Source organism: Cricetulus griseus, chromosome 5, assembly GCF_003668045.3.
Source record: "Cricetulus griseus strain 17A/GY chromosome 5, alternate assembly CriGri-PICRH-1.0, whole genome shotgun sequence".
Classification (NCBI taxonomy): Eukaryota; Metazoa; Chordata; class Mammalia; order Rodentia; family Cricetidae; genus Cricetulus; species Cricetulus griseus.
In genome coordinates this window covers 120,633,365-120,652,115 of record NC_048598.1, presented here as the reverse complement: position 1 = coordinate 120,652,115, position 18,751 = coordinate 120,633,365, and the positions used below count along the sequence as shown (strand labels likewise).

General features: G+C 45.0%; 1 protein-coding gene across 6 annotated transcripts in view; it reads left to right on the top strand.

The window, feature by feature from the left end:
• The window catches only part of Rgs6 (regulator of G protein signaling 6), a 499,978-nt gene that overhangs the window by 417,054 nt on the left and 64,173 nt on the right, over window positions 1-18,751 (top strand). For 5 of the 6 annotated variants that reach the window (XM_035445272.1, XM_035445267.1, XM_035445268.1 and 2 more), the window contains exons 10-11: window positions 1,422-1,520; window positions 2,480-2,541. In XM_035445272.1, the coding sequence (XP_035301163.1) occupies window positions 1,422-1,520; window positions 2,480-2,541 (161 nt within the window). The remainder of the gene's footprint in view (window positions 1-1,421; window positions 1,521-2,479; window positions 2,542-18,751) is intronic. The other variant, XM_035445269.1, reaches the window with a different exon arrangement.

Genomic DNA, 18,751 nt, shown 5'->3' with positions numbered 1-18,751 from the left:
GTCCTTAGAAGCAAATGGGAGAGTTTAAATAGAGCTAAATTGTCAAACCCCACATCACCTTCTTGCCCTACTTTGAATGACCCTAGAATCCCTTGTATTTCACTAGACTAACATGGGTAGTGACCACAGCATCCCCATGAGGACCATACCCAGACTACCTCCATCAATACATTCACCCTCTCCAAAGACCATTCTACAGGAGAATATGGCTGTGCTCTCTAACACCAATTTCAGAAGGTTAGGGTATATCCACAAATGTCCCCAAGTATGACCAAGTATGAATCCAGAAAACTTTGGATCGGAAGTGTTTCAGGATTTAGAAACACTTTCATATACCTATCAAGCTATCTTGGAGGGAATATGACTCAAGTTTGAGTGCTAAACTCACTTGTTTCATAGCTATCTTATGAACATAGCCCAACAATAATGTTATGTAAGATTTCCAGTGGTCCTGTGTTTTAATCAGAACCTATTCCACGAGATGAGGTATAGAATTTTCTACTTGTCATATTTGGGATTTGGAAGGAATTTAGATATTTAGACAAGGAGTAATGTGTGTATGAGAGAGAGAAAGAGACAGAGACAGACAGACACAGAGGGATCGAAACCCCAGGTATGTACTTATATAATCTGCTCATTGGGTAAACAACAGTGGCCACTGTGTTGTATTTTAAACCTCTAGTTTTAACTGTCGTTATTTAGTCTTTAAGGACCCCTAATTCTAATATCCCAGATATTTATGAAATTATGTATATGTCATCAGAGCCTTTTGCAATTGTACAAAAGCATATCCTTCAGGGATATTTCTTTCCCTGTTTGTAATACCATGAACAATTTGAACAGCAGTCATAGCTATGCCTTAGTAGAAACCAAGGCCAGAAAACTGCTTAATTTACAAGGAGCACTAGCCAGGAAGCCTGCCATCTCAACGTTGTGCCAGATGGGCATGGCATCTGCTGACCATCAAGAAACCCTGGGGAATTTCTGAATGTACCTTACAGCTATTGTTCTTGAGCTCAGTGTTGACCCCCAAATCACCTGGGGTATTTGTTTAAAGAACAGATTCCCAAACCCACCCATGAGAATCCTGATTGGGTCCATCTGGAGTGGGACTCAGCAATGTACCTCTTTACTGAGGACCTCCAACTGATCTTTGAAGTTGGTTGGCCTCTAAGCCATATTTAAAGAAACAATGCTACATAGAGAGACCATTTCCTCAAGGAAATGAAGGATTTTCCCAGTGTTATAACCCAAAGAAGATGAGGTCTCTCGAGAGGTCTACCATGGGAGAAATTCAAACAGAGGCCAGTCATGTGGCTTGGATGCTATAGAGACAGTTGAAAGAATGAGATGATGGATTGGCTCCTGTGCCACCCATGACACTGAAGGTGTGTGATTTGTGTTTTTGCTTCATCTTTTAGTCAGTGTATGGTGTGACTGAAGAGTCCCAGTCACAGAGTCCAGTGCACATACCAAGCCAGCCAATCAGGAAAACTACAAAGGATGACATTCGAAAACAGGTGAGCATGGGAGCATGATATTCCCAGGGTGATCTGTGGACAGCAGAACCCAGCTGGTGGATGACTTGAGCCTGTACGTGACACTTCACAAAAGCTTGAGAAATTCTCCTCTAAGCTTCTCCAGCAGTTATTAAACAGTGTGTGACTGAGCTATCCCACTGGTGTGCTGACTTTTGAGGTCAAGGTCTCCCACTGCCTCCTGTGGGAACTAGGGAAGGAGAGGCGAATGTCCCTTCCTGGAGAACTTAGTATTATGATGAACTTCCAGAATACACCAGTCCAGGGCCACTACCTGTATATTGCTAAGACTCAAAGAGAAGACATAAGAATAAAGAGAGCCCCAGCCCAAAGTCATCATTTCGTTACATATTGTTTACTGTTGTGGTGAGGAAGCCCCATTAACAGAGTGACTGGGAACATTGTTGCCTTCTGAGACCTTTTTATTGTGCCTTACTGGCTTTTGACAGGGGTTGGCAAAGAGTGACTTTAAATGCCTTTCCTTGACAAGCTAATGGTTAGGGTAAAAGGAAAGAAACAGACAGATGCAAAGTAGCTATTTGCTGTTTCTAGTTAAACATGACAAATGCATGGGTGTGATACACACATGGAAAGTAGGCAGAGGAACTGTTACTGGAGTTTAGGATTTTTATAGTATACATATTGTCTATCCATTCTGTTGCTTTGGAGACTATATGCTATCTTTTGAGTGAATACTTTTTTGGGGGAAGTAAAATTTAAATGATAGTTATGAACAGGTGAAAATTAGATGTAAACTAAATTGTATTAGAACCTTAAGTGTGGCAGGGATTTCTAAAAGGGCACATTGGTTGCAGCTACAGAGTAGGAGTGCTGTCTGAGGAGGTGATTAGACCTCGGTGTGATTGCAGGGATTTGGGTTCACAGAAAGGAGAATCGAGTTCTGTTTTGACCTCAGCACCCATGTTCTCTCTTTCTGCCAGATAACGTTTTTGAACGCACAGATTGACAGACATTGTTTGAAAATGTCCAAAGTGGCTGAAAGGTATGCTTCCCCTGATATTATTACCATGTACATATTTTATAAAGGAGAAATTTTACAGGGTTCTAGTTAAGACATATATTCCTTCAATGTGATGTGTGCAAACCCCCAATCCCTGTGTGAGTGTGGCTAAGATAACAGGCCTCCCTCGAGCAAGATACTCTCTTGCTTAAGCTTCAGCCATAGGACCGTCAATCAGGGAATAATGCTTTTAATCTCCATCAAGAGCCTTTGCCTTCAGTCCTTTGATTGATTCAAATGGAATTGCACCTTTTCAGCTATAAAATGCCCAGATTCACTTTATAGCAGAAAGAAATTGTGTGTGCCCTTTGAGGAGCTGGCCAAGGACTAGATCCTTGAGAAGCGTCCTCCTCCACATACCGCCAACCACGGGACGGCATTGAATCAACTGTAGAGAAAACAGCTGGCCCCTGTGGCCTGGCTTCTCTAACAGCTCCTGTGCTATACTCTATCCTGTAACTGGTTCCACTTGGTTACTGCATGGGAGATACAATTGTATCAACTAAATGTTCTGTTTTTGAACACTTCAGTAAAGAGACCACCTGGGGATTCTGTATGGAATAAATCTGATCAGGCAGCCAGAACTTAATATTTGTTCATCCTTGTGCTTCTGTTAAAGCACTGTCCAATTCATCCAAGGATTCCAGGGTGTAAGTCAGGCCTTCGGTAAACCAAGTCCTTTAAGTTTACATCATATGGGGTACTGGCTATGGGACCCACCACTAAGGCTCTCTTTGCTGGCCCCTGGGTTAAGCTACATCTTCTTTCTGAATAATGACAAGTGGGAACTTAGAAAACCCCAAACCAAAGCCTAAATTAGCATTGTGCTTGGCACACCAAGGCTGTCGAGGGTTTGGACTTAGGGCATCTTTTATGTCTACTCGTATGTGTCTTGTATGTGTATCTATGTACTACCACTTGCATATTTGTTGCTGTTGTTCAGGTATGAGGAATTGAATCTCACGAACCGTGGGCAAGCAATCTATTACTAACCTGTATTCCCAAGACCTCTGTTTACTTTCTTTGTGTGTGAGATAAGGATCTCATTAAGTTATCTGGGATGTCTTTGAACTCCCTCTGTAGTTCAGGTAGGCCTTGAACTCAGAATCCTCCTGGCTCAGCCTCCTGAGGAACTAGGATCACCCCCAAGTCCAGTCTGTTTGCATTCATTTTTAAATTTTTTACATTTTAATTGTGAGTGTATGCGCATATAGGAAAACATGCGTGTGAGTGCAGCAGCATGCAGAAGCCAGGAGACAGCATTGGATCCGCTGGAGCTGGAAGTACAGGTGGTTGTTATCTGCCCAGTGCGGGTGCTACAAACCTAACCGGGGGGTTCTCTACAAAAGTGATGTATGTTCTTAACAGCTGAGCCACCTCTCTCCCCCACTATCGGTGTTAATGGAGTTGGTTATTGACATTCCAGGCCAGACAATTGTTTGCTGCATCTATCTTGTCTGATATGAGATATAACAGCATTCCCAGCTTCTATCCACTAGAGGCCAGTAGTGCCACCTCACCATTGTAACAACCAGCAATGTCTCAGGGTATTGCTAAATGTGCAAGGGGACAACAAAATCAACCCCACTGGGAAATATGGTGTTCCTATGCTCCCTGATACAAATGCCTGATGGTGTCAATGGCTAAAACCCCCACTACATCAATAGCAAGTCCCAGGTCTAGCCAGCTACAGGCTACAGACTCACTTCTCATTGCCACTGTCAAAATGAGGGACTTCCGGTCCACTCACCAGGCTCTAGAAAGTCCTTTTGCCTTCTCAGTGAGGTTGCCTTTGCCCCCTCCCAAAGAGTGGCCAAGAGCAAAGCTGCTGAAGTGGCGTCAGCTGTCCTGTGCAATAGCTAGTGAGGAATTCTAAGACACAGAAATGGCTGGCTTGACTTGGTGCAGTGTATGTACACATGGTACTGCCCGGTTTGGAAGGAGGGTATACACAGAGCATCTTTTGTCAGGTTCACATGCCCGAGGTCAGTATTCTGAGGCCAGGACAGAGGGCTAAGCAATGGAAATCCCCAAAGCCCAGCCCTGGGTATGGACTTGGTGGTTCCAGGGGAGACCCAAGCAAGTGGCACTTTGAGCTTCAAGTGGACTAATCTGGTGTCTAGGGCTCTGGCGATGCCATTGTAGCTATGCAGGCCTGAGTTTCAGCTTTGTCTTCTTATCTTTGGGGTGTGGGGAGAAGCCTGAACCAGGCTTCTTGACAGACCACTCAGAATGAGGTAGGTGATATGTGTCTCTCTCTCTCACACACACACCAGAGTCTGGCAGGTCTCACTGTTTGTTTACTGGCTGTCTGGGAGGAGCCCCAGCTGGTACATCTAATTACACTTGAGAGGTGCTCACATGAGGGCTTACTCAAACCGCAACTCCCTTGAGAGAAATGTCTGGGGGTCCAACCCCAGCAGAGGCTGAATTTTATTCCCAGAAGCAATAACTGACAACTCTTCAATGTTACATGAAGGCTTTCATTAAAACCACAAGCAAAGTCCCAGAGAGCACAGAGTGAGAGCAGCCGGGTGCTTGCTGGAGATAAAGCCACCCAGGCCTGGCCTGTCAGATGCTGTGCTCTGCCGGGAGGGGCCAGAGAGGTGGCTCTGGCAGCTGGCCAGAGGTGAAAACTGAGCTCTCCCAGGTGAGCCACACAGTCCCATTCTGGATCTGATTTCCCTGGGCCTGCTCCAGGTGATAAGTGGTAATTACAATAGTGTGTGCTCCCACCCTCCACCACCACCAGGAAAAGTGCCTGACATTTTTTTGTCACTTACTTGCCTAAGAACCCAAGAGGTGAGAAGCTGTTGCTGGTGATATAGGTAGCCCAGTTCTGAAACACAAGAATTGGGGTGGGGCTAAAACCTGCAGCCAACTGCAAAGGGACACAGCAGTCAGGGATGTCTGGAGCCCTCTGTGGAGGTTTGCATCCTGCCTTGGCCATTTCCTGCTTTCGCAGTGAAGCAAGTTGCTCTACCATTCTTTCTCTCTTTCACTTCTGTAAAAGAGGAGATAGCGGTCAGTGGTGGTTAACCAACAGGGTTGATGAGTAAGCACACGCTCAAAGCCTGGCTCCAATTCTTGGTACTCAGGTCCCTCCACAGTGAACAGGAAGGACTAGTAATCGTCCAGTGTAGTGATTAACAGTACCTTTGACAGGAGCAAAATTAGGGTATGTGAGGTGCAATGAACAGGACGTACAGAACAGGACGAGGAGGAGGAGGGAGGCTGGCCTTGAAGGTGACAGTTTTGTGTTAATACTATTCTTCCCACTCTCTCTCACTACTTTCTCTGACTCCCATTCAGTCAGCCCTGCAGGCTGCCCAAGGCTAGCGCTGAAGCTCACAGCCTGTAGAGTTCCCCCTTTCCCCTTTGCATACACTCCAGCCTCTTGTCTTCCAGGCGGGGAGGGGTCATGGATGAGGGAACTGGCTCTTTAGATTTTTCTCAGTTCATTTCAGTTTCAAATATTCTGTCTATTGTCCCCAACAGTGTTTAAGTGTCCCTGGCACACCAGCACCAGTGTGTTTCCTAGGCTGCTTCTTGTTCTCATCAAGATGGTTGTTTCTGGTAATATCCTCCTCTCTGAAGATGCATCATCTCTTCCCAACCTGTAAGACAAAGCACACCAGTCAGCTGTGTCTGACAAAACCTTCAAACTCAGAGGCTTAAAACTTAAAGCTTCCCTCTGCCCACAGGGGATACGATCTTCCCCAGGGATGGCCAAATACTACCAAATGCTACATATGCTAAGTATTTTCTCCTATGCCTGCACACCTTGGGGATGAGCAATAACTAAGAATAAATAAGACAATCATACTGATGTATAACAGCGATGTAAATGCAACCTCTTTTGGAACCCCCACATACTCAGGTAAAGGAAGAGCTTTGCAGCTTTTCTCTGGTCTGGGTTACCTGCATCACCACTCAGTGCACCTTGAGGCAGTATTCAGAAAAACAAGGACTAGTTGGACAACAGCACTGCAGCTCCCCAACAGTGAGTCTGATAACCCACACTGCAGTTAAGTAACTAATTGGAAGATAGGATACATAGCTTGGAATCGATGCACAAATTTCATGTCTTAGGTGGAGATTTTATCACGCTGCTCAGGTCAGCATGTAACTTTAAAACTTATGAATTATTTGTTCCTGGGATTTTCTATTTAATATTTCCAGACTATGGCTTATTGTAGGTAACTGAAGTTTCTGGAAGCAAAACTATATATAAGAAGGTATTACTCAATGGGCATTTGCTCTTTCTCATGTGTCTATTGCCAACTGGTTACATGGGCTAAGCCACATGTTTGCCTGCAGCTGTGGAGTGAGTAGGAAGCTCTGTTGATCTTGGTTGTGTCTTGTGTACGTAGCTTCTGACTGTGTGGGATGGCCTCGACAAGGGCAGCTGTACCATCTTTTACTCTCACCCTTGTAACAGCCATGTAACCCTCATCCTCAAACAGGCTGCTTTGAGATCACTCACACAGAAACAGCAAGAATACAAGAAAAAAGCAGAAGCATACGAAAGCTGAGTCACAAGCCCAGACTAGATTAAAAGGCTATCGAACCACAATCCGTTTCTAAAATCAGTCTACCCCCATCAGAAAGTCAAATCACAATGGCCCTGATCCTAAGCCAAGGGAACAAAGCTCTTTCCCATGAGTCATGTTTTTCTTAATGACAATGAACTTCGAGGCAAGAAGTATGTTTCATCTAGAGACTCTGAAGAGACCTTTGTGTTAGTCACCTGCCTGTTACTGTGGCAAAACACCAAAATGAATCAACTTAGAAGGAGGAAATTGTATTTGATCTCAGAGTTCAGACCTTTCAATCCATGTTCATTTGGCCCCATCAGCCTTGGGCCTGTGCCAAGGTAGACTGTCAAATTGGAAGGACATAGGGGAGCAAAGCCGGTAGCTGTGAATGGGGAGAGGGGAGGAGAGGAAAGATGAGGAAGGGGGAAGAGGAGAGGAGTCCCAATATCTCCTTCAAGGGCACAATCCCAGTGGCCTCAGTTCCTTCCACTAGGCTTTACCTCTCAAAGGTCCTACTGTCCCTACAGGCTGCTGACCAAGCCCTTCACACATTGCTTTGGAGGGCATTTAAGATCCAAACTGTAATTGACTCTGTGGTTACTTCTCCAGTTAGATTAAGTTACCAAGGAAACGGGGTCTTCCTCTTCTTTTCAAGAGTCCCAAGAGCATCTTTATTTTAGTCCACCCACCCAAGGCTTCCAGCACTAGCAGCGGCTTTGAGAACACAGAACCCTATACATATCCATTTCCAATTACCTGGCATCTCTGAGCTCCCCCCCCCCCCAGAGACTACTCCCCAAGCCTACCAATGCTGTGGGAGACCACAGCACCCCAAGGTGCTGCCTCCGGTCCTGACACAGCACCTGCACACAGGAAGATCAAGTTGTTTCATTCTGCATCTGCCATGGCTGTACTCAGCTCACGCTCACTCCATTGCTGGAAGTCGTTTGTGTGTCACAGCTGACTGCTAAATTGATTTTTTTTTCTTTACATCATCTTGCTTGCCCATGTCTGAGATTGCTGCTGCTGCTCCCTAAAATTAGATACTGGTCCCTCCTCTGCCTCCTGACCCTCTGTGATGATGAAATGTAATTAATGAAATGCGATAAGACAGCAAGAAACAGGATACCCTAAGGCTCTATTAAAAATCTGCTGGGGTGATAGAAGTCCGTGAACTTAATGTCTAATGATAAATTCAGGGGAGGGAGGAAAGAAGTCATTACAACTTTGCTTTCATGTGGTTTGAGAAACTGTGGGGTCCTTGTACCTCCCCTCTCCCAGCCCATCTTAACTGGTAGAAAAGAAATGGTAAGAAGTCATCTTATAGCCACGGTCACCCTCTCCAGACCAAGGTCTGGAATCTGTCTGTAGTCTGTGGAAGAAAAGGGGTCAGAAGACATGGCCAGCATACACTCTCCTTCCTGGGGGGCTAACTCCTCCTTCACCAAACCCAAGTTTCCCTCCTGAATACTCCGTCTCTGGGTGACCTGAAGTAAAGGGGTTCTTTCTAGTCTCTCTCCTACCTACCTTCTCCCACCTGGAAAAGATTACTTCCTTCCTCCCTGCCTCAAAGGGGTTCTGCATCCTGTCTCCTCTCCCATCATGTCTTTTCTGTCCCACTCCACACCCCTTGTACATGGGATTTCTGGCCTTCCTGCTCTTTCAGAGGCTCTGGCCATATGAATGCTTGAACACATTTTAGTGTATTTCTGAATCGAGGATGAAAGACACCTGGCATAGCACTTCAGATTCCACGCCTGGTTTTCTCTGCAGTAATGCTACCCATAGCTTCGAGCCATACCTTTTCCCTAGCAATTACCAATGTCAGTGCCTTCTCAACTTCTCTGCTTTGTAAGCCAAAATCCATATGTGCGCAATGGGCTCTAGGAACCCCCTCCGGTGTGCTGTTTCACTGTGGTAGACAACATCTGCTCTTTCTCCAGCTTATCTTATTAATTTTTGTGTATATCATATCATATAACGTATGAGGAAATTGTGAGTCTCTTTGCTGAGGAAGATAGGATAGAATCTAAAACTTGCCTCCAAGCCTTTTCAAGTGGATGGGCTAGGTGTTTTCTGAATTCCCTTTCATTATGTCCTTCCTCTCCAAATATATCATGGTGGGTCATAGCTACAACCTGAATCAATATCTACTTCGTTCTTTTGAACAGTGAGTATAATTAGAAACTGACTTTGCTGGGCTAGCTATGGATGTAGCTCGGTTGGTAGAGTGCTTGAGTAGCATAGATGATCCCCAGTACCTCATAGGCCAGGTGTCATGGTGCACACCCATAACCCTGGCACCCAGAAGGCAGGAGGATCAAAGGTTCATAGTCATCCTCAGCCACATAGTGAGTTCAAGACCAGACTGTGATCCATGAGACTCTTTCTTGACAAAGAAAAGGGGCAAAATGATGCCTTTGCAGCTAGCTCTGTGCCAGCACCATCCTCTGATGTAGTGGGGACCGATGACTCAGTGCTAAAGGACACACTGGCCACAGAGGGTCCACCTTGACAGCACCTACCAGGAAGATGAGGGAGAAATACAGACAAGGTAGCCAGCTATACACTGCCACACAAGAGCCAGTTCAAAGCCTCTAGCCATGGCAGGCAGCATCTATGCCAGAACTCAGTAGGCTAACCTCTTCCTAAAGTGTGAATTTGCCATTTGGCCATTTGAAAATAAGAAACAAGACACTCAAAACACTCATCGGGAGTAAGGGGTCAAGATTTTTTTTTTGTTTTTTGTTTTTTGTTTTGTTGTTTTTTCGAGACAGGGTTTCTCTGTGTAGTTTTGGAGCCTATCCTGGCACTCGCTCTGGAGACCAGGCTGGCCTTGAACTCACAGAGATCTGCCTGCCTCTGTCTCCCAAGTGCTGGGATTAAAGGTGGGATTAAAGGTGTGTGACATCAACGCCTGGCTGGGGTCAAGAATTTTTAAAGTGCTAAATGACAAATGTTCCTAACAGACTTCCACTGGATTTGTTATACTTTTTATTTCCCAATTCCTCTGGCTTTGCTTTTGTGCCTGTCACATCCATGTACCTATGGACCACTGCTGCTTGTGTGCAACTGCACCAGGCATCCTACAAAGCCCTTTATCTGCCTCTGGTTGTGTTCCCCTCTTTGCTTTTGATGCCAGTCCCCAAGTCTTTCTGCGGTCGTTAGTATTGACTTTGGACACAAATAGTACTACATATCGACCATGGTTACCTCCTTCATTGCCTGCCTGGCCTTTTCTTTGTCTTGGGTCTCCTGAGCAAAGTCCATTCATCTTGTGATCTGTTTACCACCAGAAAGGACATGTTCTGGAGCACTGAGTGCCTCTCCTGTCAGAGCTGAAAATGGCTGTCTTGTTAAATTTGATCTTTATATGCCCATCACCTTCCTCCCCATCCCAAAGACATGTGTTAGGTTTCAAAGCAAAGCAAGTAAAATTTATACTTGGGTTTGGCAAAAAGGAGATTATAAAGCCCAGAATGCAAAGAGGTGCTTCAGAGTTAGGCATGGGGCTGGTAAGCTCAGGAAGAGCCAGGGTCTTGAGCATCTCTCAGAGTCCTTGGGCAATATTGGCCCTGTCCCCTTTCTGTGAAGCCTTGGGACCTCGTATTATAGACATAGAAGATGTGATAAGCTCCATTCCCTGCAGCTTCAGAGAAAACACATTGGCCCCACCCTGGGCAGGTAGCTGGCTCTGGATAAATCAACAGTGGCCAGAAGCAAGGCTTGCCAGCAGAAACATGGCAATGCTTGGTAGCCCTGTGTGCATGTCAGGTATACTCCTCAGCTGAATAAAATCCAGTAGGATGCCAGAGACCCTGTTTATGCCTGCTCTCACCCATTCTGGAGACTATCTCACTGCCTAGGCTCCTTATAGTCTTCCCAGAGATTTCCAAGAGACCTAGTCCAAGGCTCAGTTTTTTTTCGATGTCTTCCTAGCCAATGTCTCTGCCTTACTTTGTAACTTCTTTTTGCAACTAGGAAATGGAATTGGACCATCTAGAAGCAAGTCCTTTCAGTCTCTGCCTTCAGCTTAGATTTCCTCCCGTATAAATGCTCAATGCTTTATTTTCTCCCTGCATCCTCACCTCAGAAACTCTAGCTCCCAAGAATAAGGCCCTTCTAGCCCAGATGGAGGACAAGAGAGAAAGAAGGCAGCCACAGGTGTGGAGCTCAGGCCTTGTGACAGTCTGATGAGGTGGAGAAGTAGAAGAAAAGAAAGGCCATCCCTGTCTGCCGGATATAAGGGATTCTCTAACCTCATCTTAGTAATGAACCCTTTTTCTCACCCTCTCTGGTAAGATCTTCACCCACAAAAAACCAAAAACAAACAAACAAAAAAAAAAAAAAGCAAGAGAGCAACCGAGGCAATAGACTATGAAAATCCGAGTGACCAATATGAACACTCCAAGGAAATGCACATTACTCTGGAGAGCACCATGCTAAGCTAAATAGGCCAGACTCTGAAAGACAAGTATCATGTTTTCTCTCATTTGGGGATCCTAACTTTTATATAGATACAAAAATATAAGTGTGTGTGTAGTAGAAAATATATACTGAAGCCCATCACAATGTACAATGAACTGTCCTAGTTAGGATGTCTGCTGCTGTGATGAAACACCATCACCAAAAGCAACTTGGGAAGGGAAGGGTTTGTTTTGCTTATACTTCCACATCATAGTCCATCACCAAAGGAAATCAAATGTGGCAGGAACCTGGAGGCAGGAGATTAATGCAGAAGCTATGGAAGGGTTCTGCCTATTTACTGACTTGCTCTCTATGACTTGCTCAGCCTGCTCTCCTATAGCACCCTGGACCACCAGCCCAGGGATGGCCCTGCCCAAATGTGGGCCCTCCCACATTAATCACTAATTAAGAAACTGTCCTACAAGCTTGCCTATAGCCCAGTCTTAAGGAGGAATTGTTTCAGTTGAAGCTCCTTCTTACCAGATGACTCCAGCTTGAGTCAAGTTGACATAAATTAGCCAGCACAAAATCAAAGAGAGAGAGAGAGAGAGAGAGAGAGAGAGAGAGAGAGAGAGAGAGAGAGAGAGAGAGAGAGAACATGTTTATGACTCCTGTCTTTTCCATGTAGTGGGGTGGCATTTATTCTTGAACACTGGGTTTCTTTGTTGGCATGAACTATGACAATGGCAATGAAGTACAGCATGTGGCCACCATTCCCAAGGCATGTCTACATCTACATCTTTCTGTAGATGACTTTGCCTTCTGCACCAATTCCTGTGGAGTGACAACTGCGATAGGCAGAATAATGATCTCTCAGAGATGAGCATATCCTAATGCCTGAAGTTAGGTTATCCTATATGGCAAGAAGAACTGAGATTGCAAGTGAAGTTAAAGCCAATAAGTACACTTTAAAATACATACATTATCCTCATTATGGGGTGGGCCAGATCTCATCATAAGTGTCATGAAAAGATAGACTAAAGAGCTAGAAAAGTCAGTGTCAGTGAGATGGAATGTGTAAAGATTTACTCAGCTATTGCTGGCTTTGGAGATGGGGAAGACCATAAGCCAAGGCAAGTGGGACGTCGCTAGAAGCTGGATGTGGTTAGCAGATGGATTCTTCCCTAGCATTTCCCCCACACCAAAAAAGTACTGCCCAACTGACACCAATTCTAACTAATGAGACCCATTTCAGACTCTGGCCCTCAAAACCAGGCTAATACAGTGATGTTACTTTATACTACTGAGTTGGAGGTGATTTACTACAGTATTATTAAGAACACATACGCAACGCCAATGTCTCCTTCTCTCTAAGATTCTGGTATATGCGTATCAGCTACATGAGTCGTTCACCCTCACCATCTTTAACATCCCTACATCACAAAGCATCTTTTCCTCTGGCAGACATACATGGCTGAATCTGACAATTCAACAGATCCCATGAAATGTAACACTGGAGTACATATGATTTCCTGACCCTTTATGAAGCCTCCAGTCAACTTCACTTATGTAAAACTTAAAAAAAAAAAGATACATTCCCTTTGTCGGTAGAATAAATTTTCCTCATGACCAATTCCACCCATCACTGTCACTGTGGCACTAAAATTTAGCCATTGTCTGAGCAGATTCAGATTGCTAGGGTTTTCCATGGAGAAGTCCCTACACTTCTCCCATGTGTTCCTTCACGGTCTATCCTGTTACCTGTCTGGACCCTATCTCGGGAACAGTTCCATTCATGCCTACTGCCTATTACAAAACCCTGCTTGTCTGCTCAGCCCATCACCATTCAGTCTCACCAGCTCTCCTCCACCCACTTCTCCCCCTGTTCTCTAAAACATCTCTAAGAACCTGTGTCATTCTGGCTTGAGTCCTCACAGTCCTTAGTCACTGCCTGGCCCTTTGAAATTCTACTACTGAAGGCTGGGTCTAGACAGCTTCCTCAGTTGCTGTTTGTGTGTTGTCAGACAGGCAACCTCACCCTGTAGGTCATTCTGGATGCCCAAGGGCTCCCTGAATTCTCATCCCAGCCTTCCCTGGACTTTCTCCCTCTCTTATGTTGCCCCTGTTCTCATTTAGGGCTCCACCCAAAGACTTAGACCTGGGCCCTGATCCTCAGAGTTGGATGCCTCCTTCCAGGTTGGAAAACCCCAGCCCAACTCTCAGAAACCCGAGGACAGATGAAAGAGGAGTGGGGAATTTGTTTCCTCCATTCCCATATTCTTCTTCAGGAAAGTCTATTTCTAGCGTTTAAAAAAAAAAAAATCCCCCAATTTGTAGTTTAGCTAGATAAGGAAGTCTCACCTTTTGCCTTCAGCTGTCAAGCTGATGCCTTTTCTTTGAGATGCAAAGCCAATTGTGCTTTCTCTCTGCCTGGAAGACCCGCCTATCTTCCCTGCCTAGCTATTGGCTGTTCAACATTTTAGTACACCAATCACAGCAATACACCTTCATACAGTGTACAAATATCCTGCAACAGAACACCTTAGCAGGACCTGTCATCCTCAGACCTTGAACAGAATTTAGGTTTTTTTGCTGATGACTTATGCTGATCTGAAGCAATCCAGTGACCCAGTATTGTTCCCTATACCCCCACTACTGTTTACAAGTTCCTTGCCAGGGGGTTGACGAGTTTCACCCCCTCTCCCCAAAGAGACATGTCCAGGTCTTGATGTGAAGAGCCTAGTGTTGCCTTGTGTGTGGAAAGTATCTTTGTGGGTGTGATTAAGTGGCCCTGGAGGACTGCCCATGCTCTGGGGGTGGCCCTACACCCATGCACATATGAGCAGTACTAAGTGGACGCAGGGGGTTAGGAAGAAAGAGCACATGAAGACAAGAGTGTGAAATGAGAAGGGGAAATGGAAGCCCTTGGAGGGGAAGAAAAGGGGGTGCTTTTGAGGAAACCACATTGTATGCATGTGTGAAAATTTCAAATAATAATTTCTTTCTTTAAGATCTTGAGATGAATTGTCCGGAAGAACCTTAAACCCAAATATAAACATTCATACAAGGAAAAGAAGGAAAGGGAAGAGTAGGGAAGGGAAGGGAGGAGACAGGAGGGGGAGAGGAGGAGAGAAGAGGGAAAAAGGGAGGGGAGACAGCACACGGGAAGCAGAGGCAGGCAGAGACCAGGATAGGCTCCAAAGCTACACTCAAAAAACAAAAAACAACAAAAAAAAACAAAAAAAAAAAAGAAGAAGGGGAGAGAAAGAGAGGGGAGGGGTAGGGAGAAGGGAAATTGGAAAACAAAGAGATGGGGTGAAATAAGGAGAGACATCAAATTGCCAACACAGAAGAATGGCACTAGTGACAAAGACTGGAGTACTGCAGCCACAAGCAAGGACTGGACTGTCCAAAGCCACTAGAGCTTCAATAAGGAAGAATCATTCCCCTCTGGGCCCTTGGAAGGGAACACAGTCCTGCTGAGCCCTTGATTTCAGACTTTCAGCTTCCAGAGCTGAGAGCACTCTCACACTATTTGAAGCCACTAAGCCTGTGGTCATTTGTGACGTCAATCTCATTTCTTTCAGGATGAATGAAATTAGTCCAAGTGACAAAGGAGTGGCTCCCAGTTGTGGGCACTCGTGCATCCTGCTCCTGGTCCCTCCTGAGCACACTTTCCCTGTGCACTATTCTTGCTACACTGTGAAGTTCTTTCAGATGACTCCCTACCTGTCAGGACACAAACCTCAAAGCAGGCTCACAGGGCAGGCGACGGCCCACCCCCACTGTCATGGTGGCTTCAATCGTGTATCCTATGTCTGCAGAAGATGTTCAAGATTCTTTTGAAATATTTTCCTGGTTTTTATCAAAATGCTCTTGAGTATTCCACAAGGTTGTTATATACCATATGTGAACTTGATAAAGATCAGATAAATGACCCACCCAAGAACTAAAACAAAGGCCTTCAAACTTAGACCACTGTTTCTTCTGCCCTGCTGGTGGATGGTCTATACTTAGGAGGTCAAGGGGGCTCTGAGATGTCAGAAGGTCGACTTAAAATTAGAATTAACAGTTTCCTTAATTATGGTGTGTGTGTGTGTGTGTGTGTGTGTGTGTGTGTGTGTGTGTGTGTGTGTGTTGCATGCAAGGTACATGTTCATCTGTGTGCAGGTCCATGCACATGTGTCCTAGTTTCCTTCTGTTGCTGTCATCGAACACCCTGGCAAAGGTAACTTTAAGAGAGAAATTGTTTACTTGGCTTACAATTGCAGACTACAGTTCAGCATCCCCATCATTACTGGCAATTTAAGCTAGACACTTGAAGCAGCCAACTGGTCCAGAGCAGAGAAGACGAATACACACATGCCTACTACTCCACTCCCTTTTTATATTGTTCAGGACCCAAACCTAGGGAATGGTGCTGCCCACAGTGGGTGGATCTTTCTGCCTCAATTAATGTAATCCAGACAATTCACCCACAGACACACCCACAGGCCAATCTGAGCTGGATGACCCCTCACTGAGAGTCTCTTCCCAGTGATTCAAGGTTGTCTGTGTATACATATGAAGGCCAAAGGTTAATGTCATTCCTCACCCTATTTGTTGAGATGAGGTTACTCACTGGACCTAGAGCTCACCAATACAACAAGACTGGCTCGTCAGTTAACTCCAGGTATCATCCCATCTTCATCTCAGTACTGGGGTTACAGGCACGAGCCATTATGCCCATCTTTTTATGTGGGTACTAGGGAATCTAAACTCAGGTTTGCACACCAAGTGTTTTACCACTGAGCTATCTCCCCAGCCCCTCCTTCACTATGGCTTAATGAATAAAACACCATATATCCTGTACTCTTCAGAAAATTGATCCAATTTTTAAAACATTCATGTGCATACAAGTCACCTGGGAACCTTATTAACATCAAGACTAACTGGGAAGATCCCAGGGTCTAAGAATCTGCATTTGTGACAGCTTGTAGGGGACACCTGTGTTGCTGCTTATGAACTACACTTCATGTAGCAATGGCATCTCAGCCTTATGACTTTACATTTCCAATATTAATCTAGTTAACCTTATTGTCCCTTTTCAATTTAGTAGCTGTGACTTTACTGTGGTAGAGGAAACTGGTGGCCCATAGATAGCCATACTTATGGAAAAAAATGTTATTGTGGATTAGTAACTATAAAAATGTTCATATCTTTGGGCCATATTATTCTGGTTACAGATACGATTTCTAAATAAATATGGCAGAATGTGTGTTAAGTCAGCATTCTGTTGCTATGACAAACTACTTGGGGAAATCAACTAAAAAGGACCAAAGGTTTATATCACAGCTTCAGAAGTTTGTATCTGTTGGTTCTGTTGTTTTTAAGCCTGTGGTAAGTCAGAATAGCATGGCAGAGCCAAACTGCCTACCTTATAGTGGCCAGGAGGCCAAAATACGGAGTGAGAAGAGCCAAGACAAAACACATCCTTTGGGGGCATGAGGCCAGTGACCTACTTCCTCCAATTAAACTCCATCTCCTAAATTTCTGCCCCACACTGTGGCCTATTAGTCTATGAGTCCATAGAAAGACAAATCCTCTTATGAGGTCAGAGCCATAGTAATTTATTCACCTCCCAGGACTCTGAATCTGAATACAGGGAAGCAGGCCTACAACACAGGAATTTTTAGGAGACACTGAAGATCCACATCACAGCAAGATTAAAAAGAAGAAGAAAAAGGAAAACACCCTGTGTGAGAACAATGAACTATACCTTACTAAAAATATATTTAAAATCTGTGTTGATTGTAAAGAAGATAAATTATAATAACTTTAAGTAAATTGTATATAATATATTGCACATATTTTATATATAATATGTAATTGTATATAATAAACTGCTCTTTTTCTTCACTTACCCCCCCCCAGTCATGCCACTAAATGAATGAAAATAATAGGAACTTTTCACTAATGAGATAGCAGAAGGTTTTCTTGCTATACTTGGATAGTAATCACATGTAGTCAAGGAGTAGGTATATTAGTTACTTTCCTTTTGGCTGTGACAAAAGCAACCAAAGGAAGGAAAGGCTTACCTCGCCTCACAGTTTGAGAGTGTAGCCCATCCTGGCAGGGCATTCTGGTGGCAGGAGCCTGAGGCAGCTGCTCACATTGCATCCACAGTCAGGAAGCTGAGGGTGATTGCTGGTGCTCACCTTCTCCTATTTATGAGTCTAGGATCCCAGCCTAGGAGATGATGGTGCTGCCCACTTCAATTAATCTAATCAAGATACCCCTGGAAGACATGACTAGAGGCTAAATGTAATCTAAATAACACCTTGAGGCTGTCTCCTACATGACTCTATATCCTATCAAGTTGATGATACTTTGACTGGCAGCCCTCAAATCCTGGTCTTTGGCAACTTTTGTTTCCCTTGGTGCTTGGCAGCAGGAAGCAATGACAAGTGGTATACTCCAGTGTCAGGGTCTTTGTTCAGTTCCTAGGTATGGAGCCTTAGCCCTGTGAGTGTTCTAACCCCACAGGTAAGCTTCAGGCATCGGGGCCCTCGGCTCTTGCTTGGTAGTGTCACAGCATTCAGTTTGGGGCTGAGACCCATAGTCCTGAAGACTGGACAGTTCTCTGGAACTCGTAGGGACTGAGGTTGTTTTTCTGGCTCCTTGTAGCCTGTTACCCTTTAGGCACCTCTCTGCTGTCTTTCATCTTCCTTCTTCCCCACTTCTTCCTGGCTGCTCTCAGATCTCGGATCTCAGATCTCAGATCTCTGCTGCCAGCACGCTGTTGAGATGACTCAGGATGTCTGCCTCGTCTGGGACATCTTTTGGGAGCCAGGGTGGCATCGACACTCAGGAAGCCCATGTCAGGCACTGTTGAGATCATTCAGACAAGGACACTTAGAAGAGCAGGACTGCTAGGCAGTAAGGATCACCAACTGCTGGCCATGCCTGGGTCTGTGGCCACTTCTTCCTCAGCCACAGAGCAATCATGCTAAGGCCACTACCTGCCTATCAGCAAGGTAGCAACCAATGCCATCACCAGCACTCTCCACTGTCTCTAACTTGGTGCTATCAGCTCAGTTGGTGGCACTGCTGAAAATAAGCAGGGCAATATCACTGTGGGGAATTCTTTTTGTCAGGTCAAACACTACAACACCAGAGAAGGCAGCACAGAAAAGCTTCTCCCAGCTCACTCACTGAGTGAGACTGAGCAGACCGTTTACATAGGCCTGGGTTTGGACCAAACACAG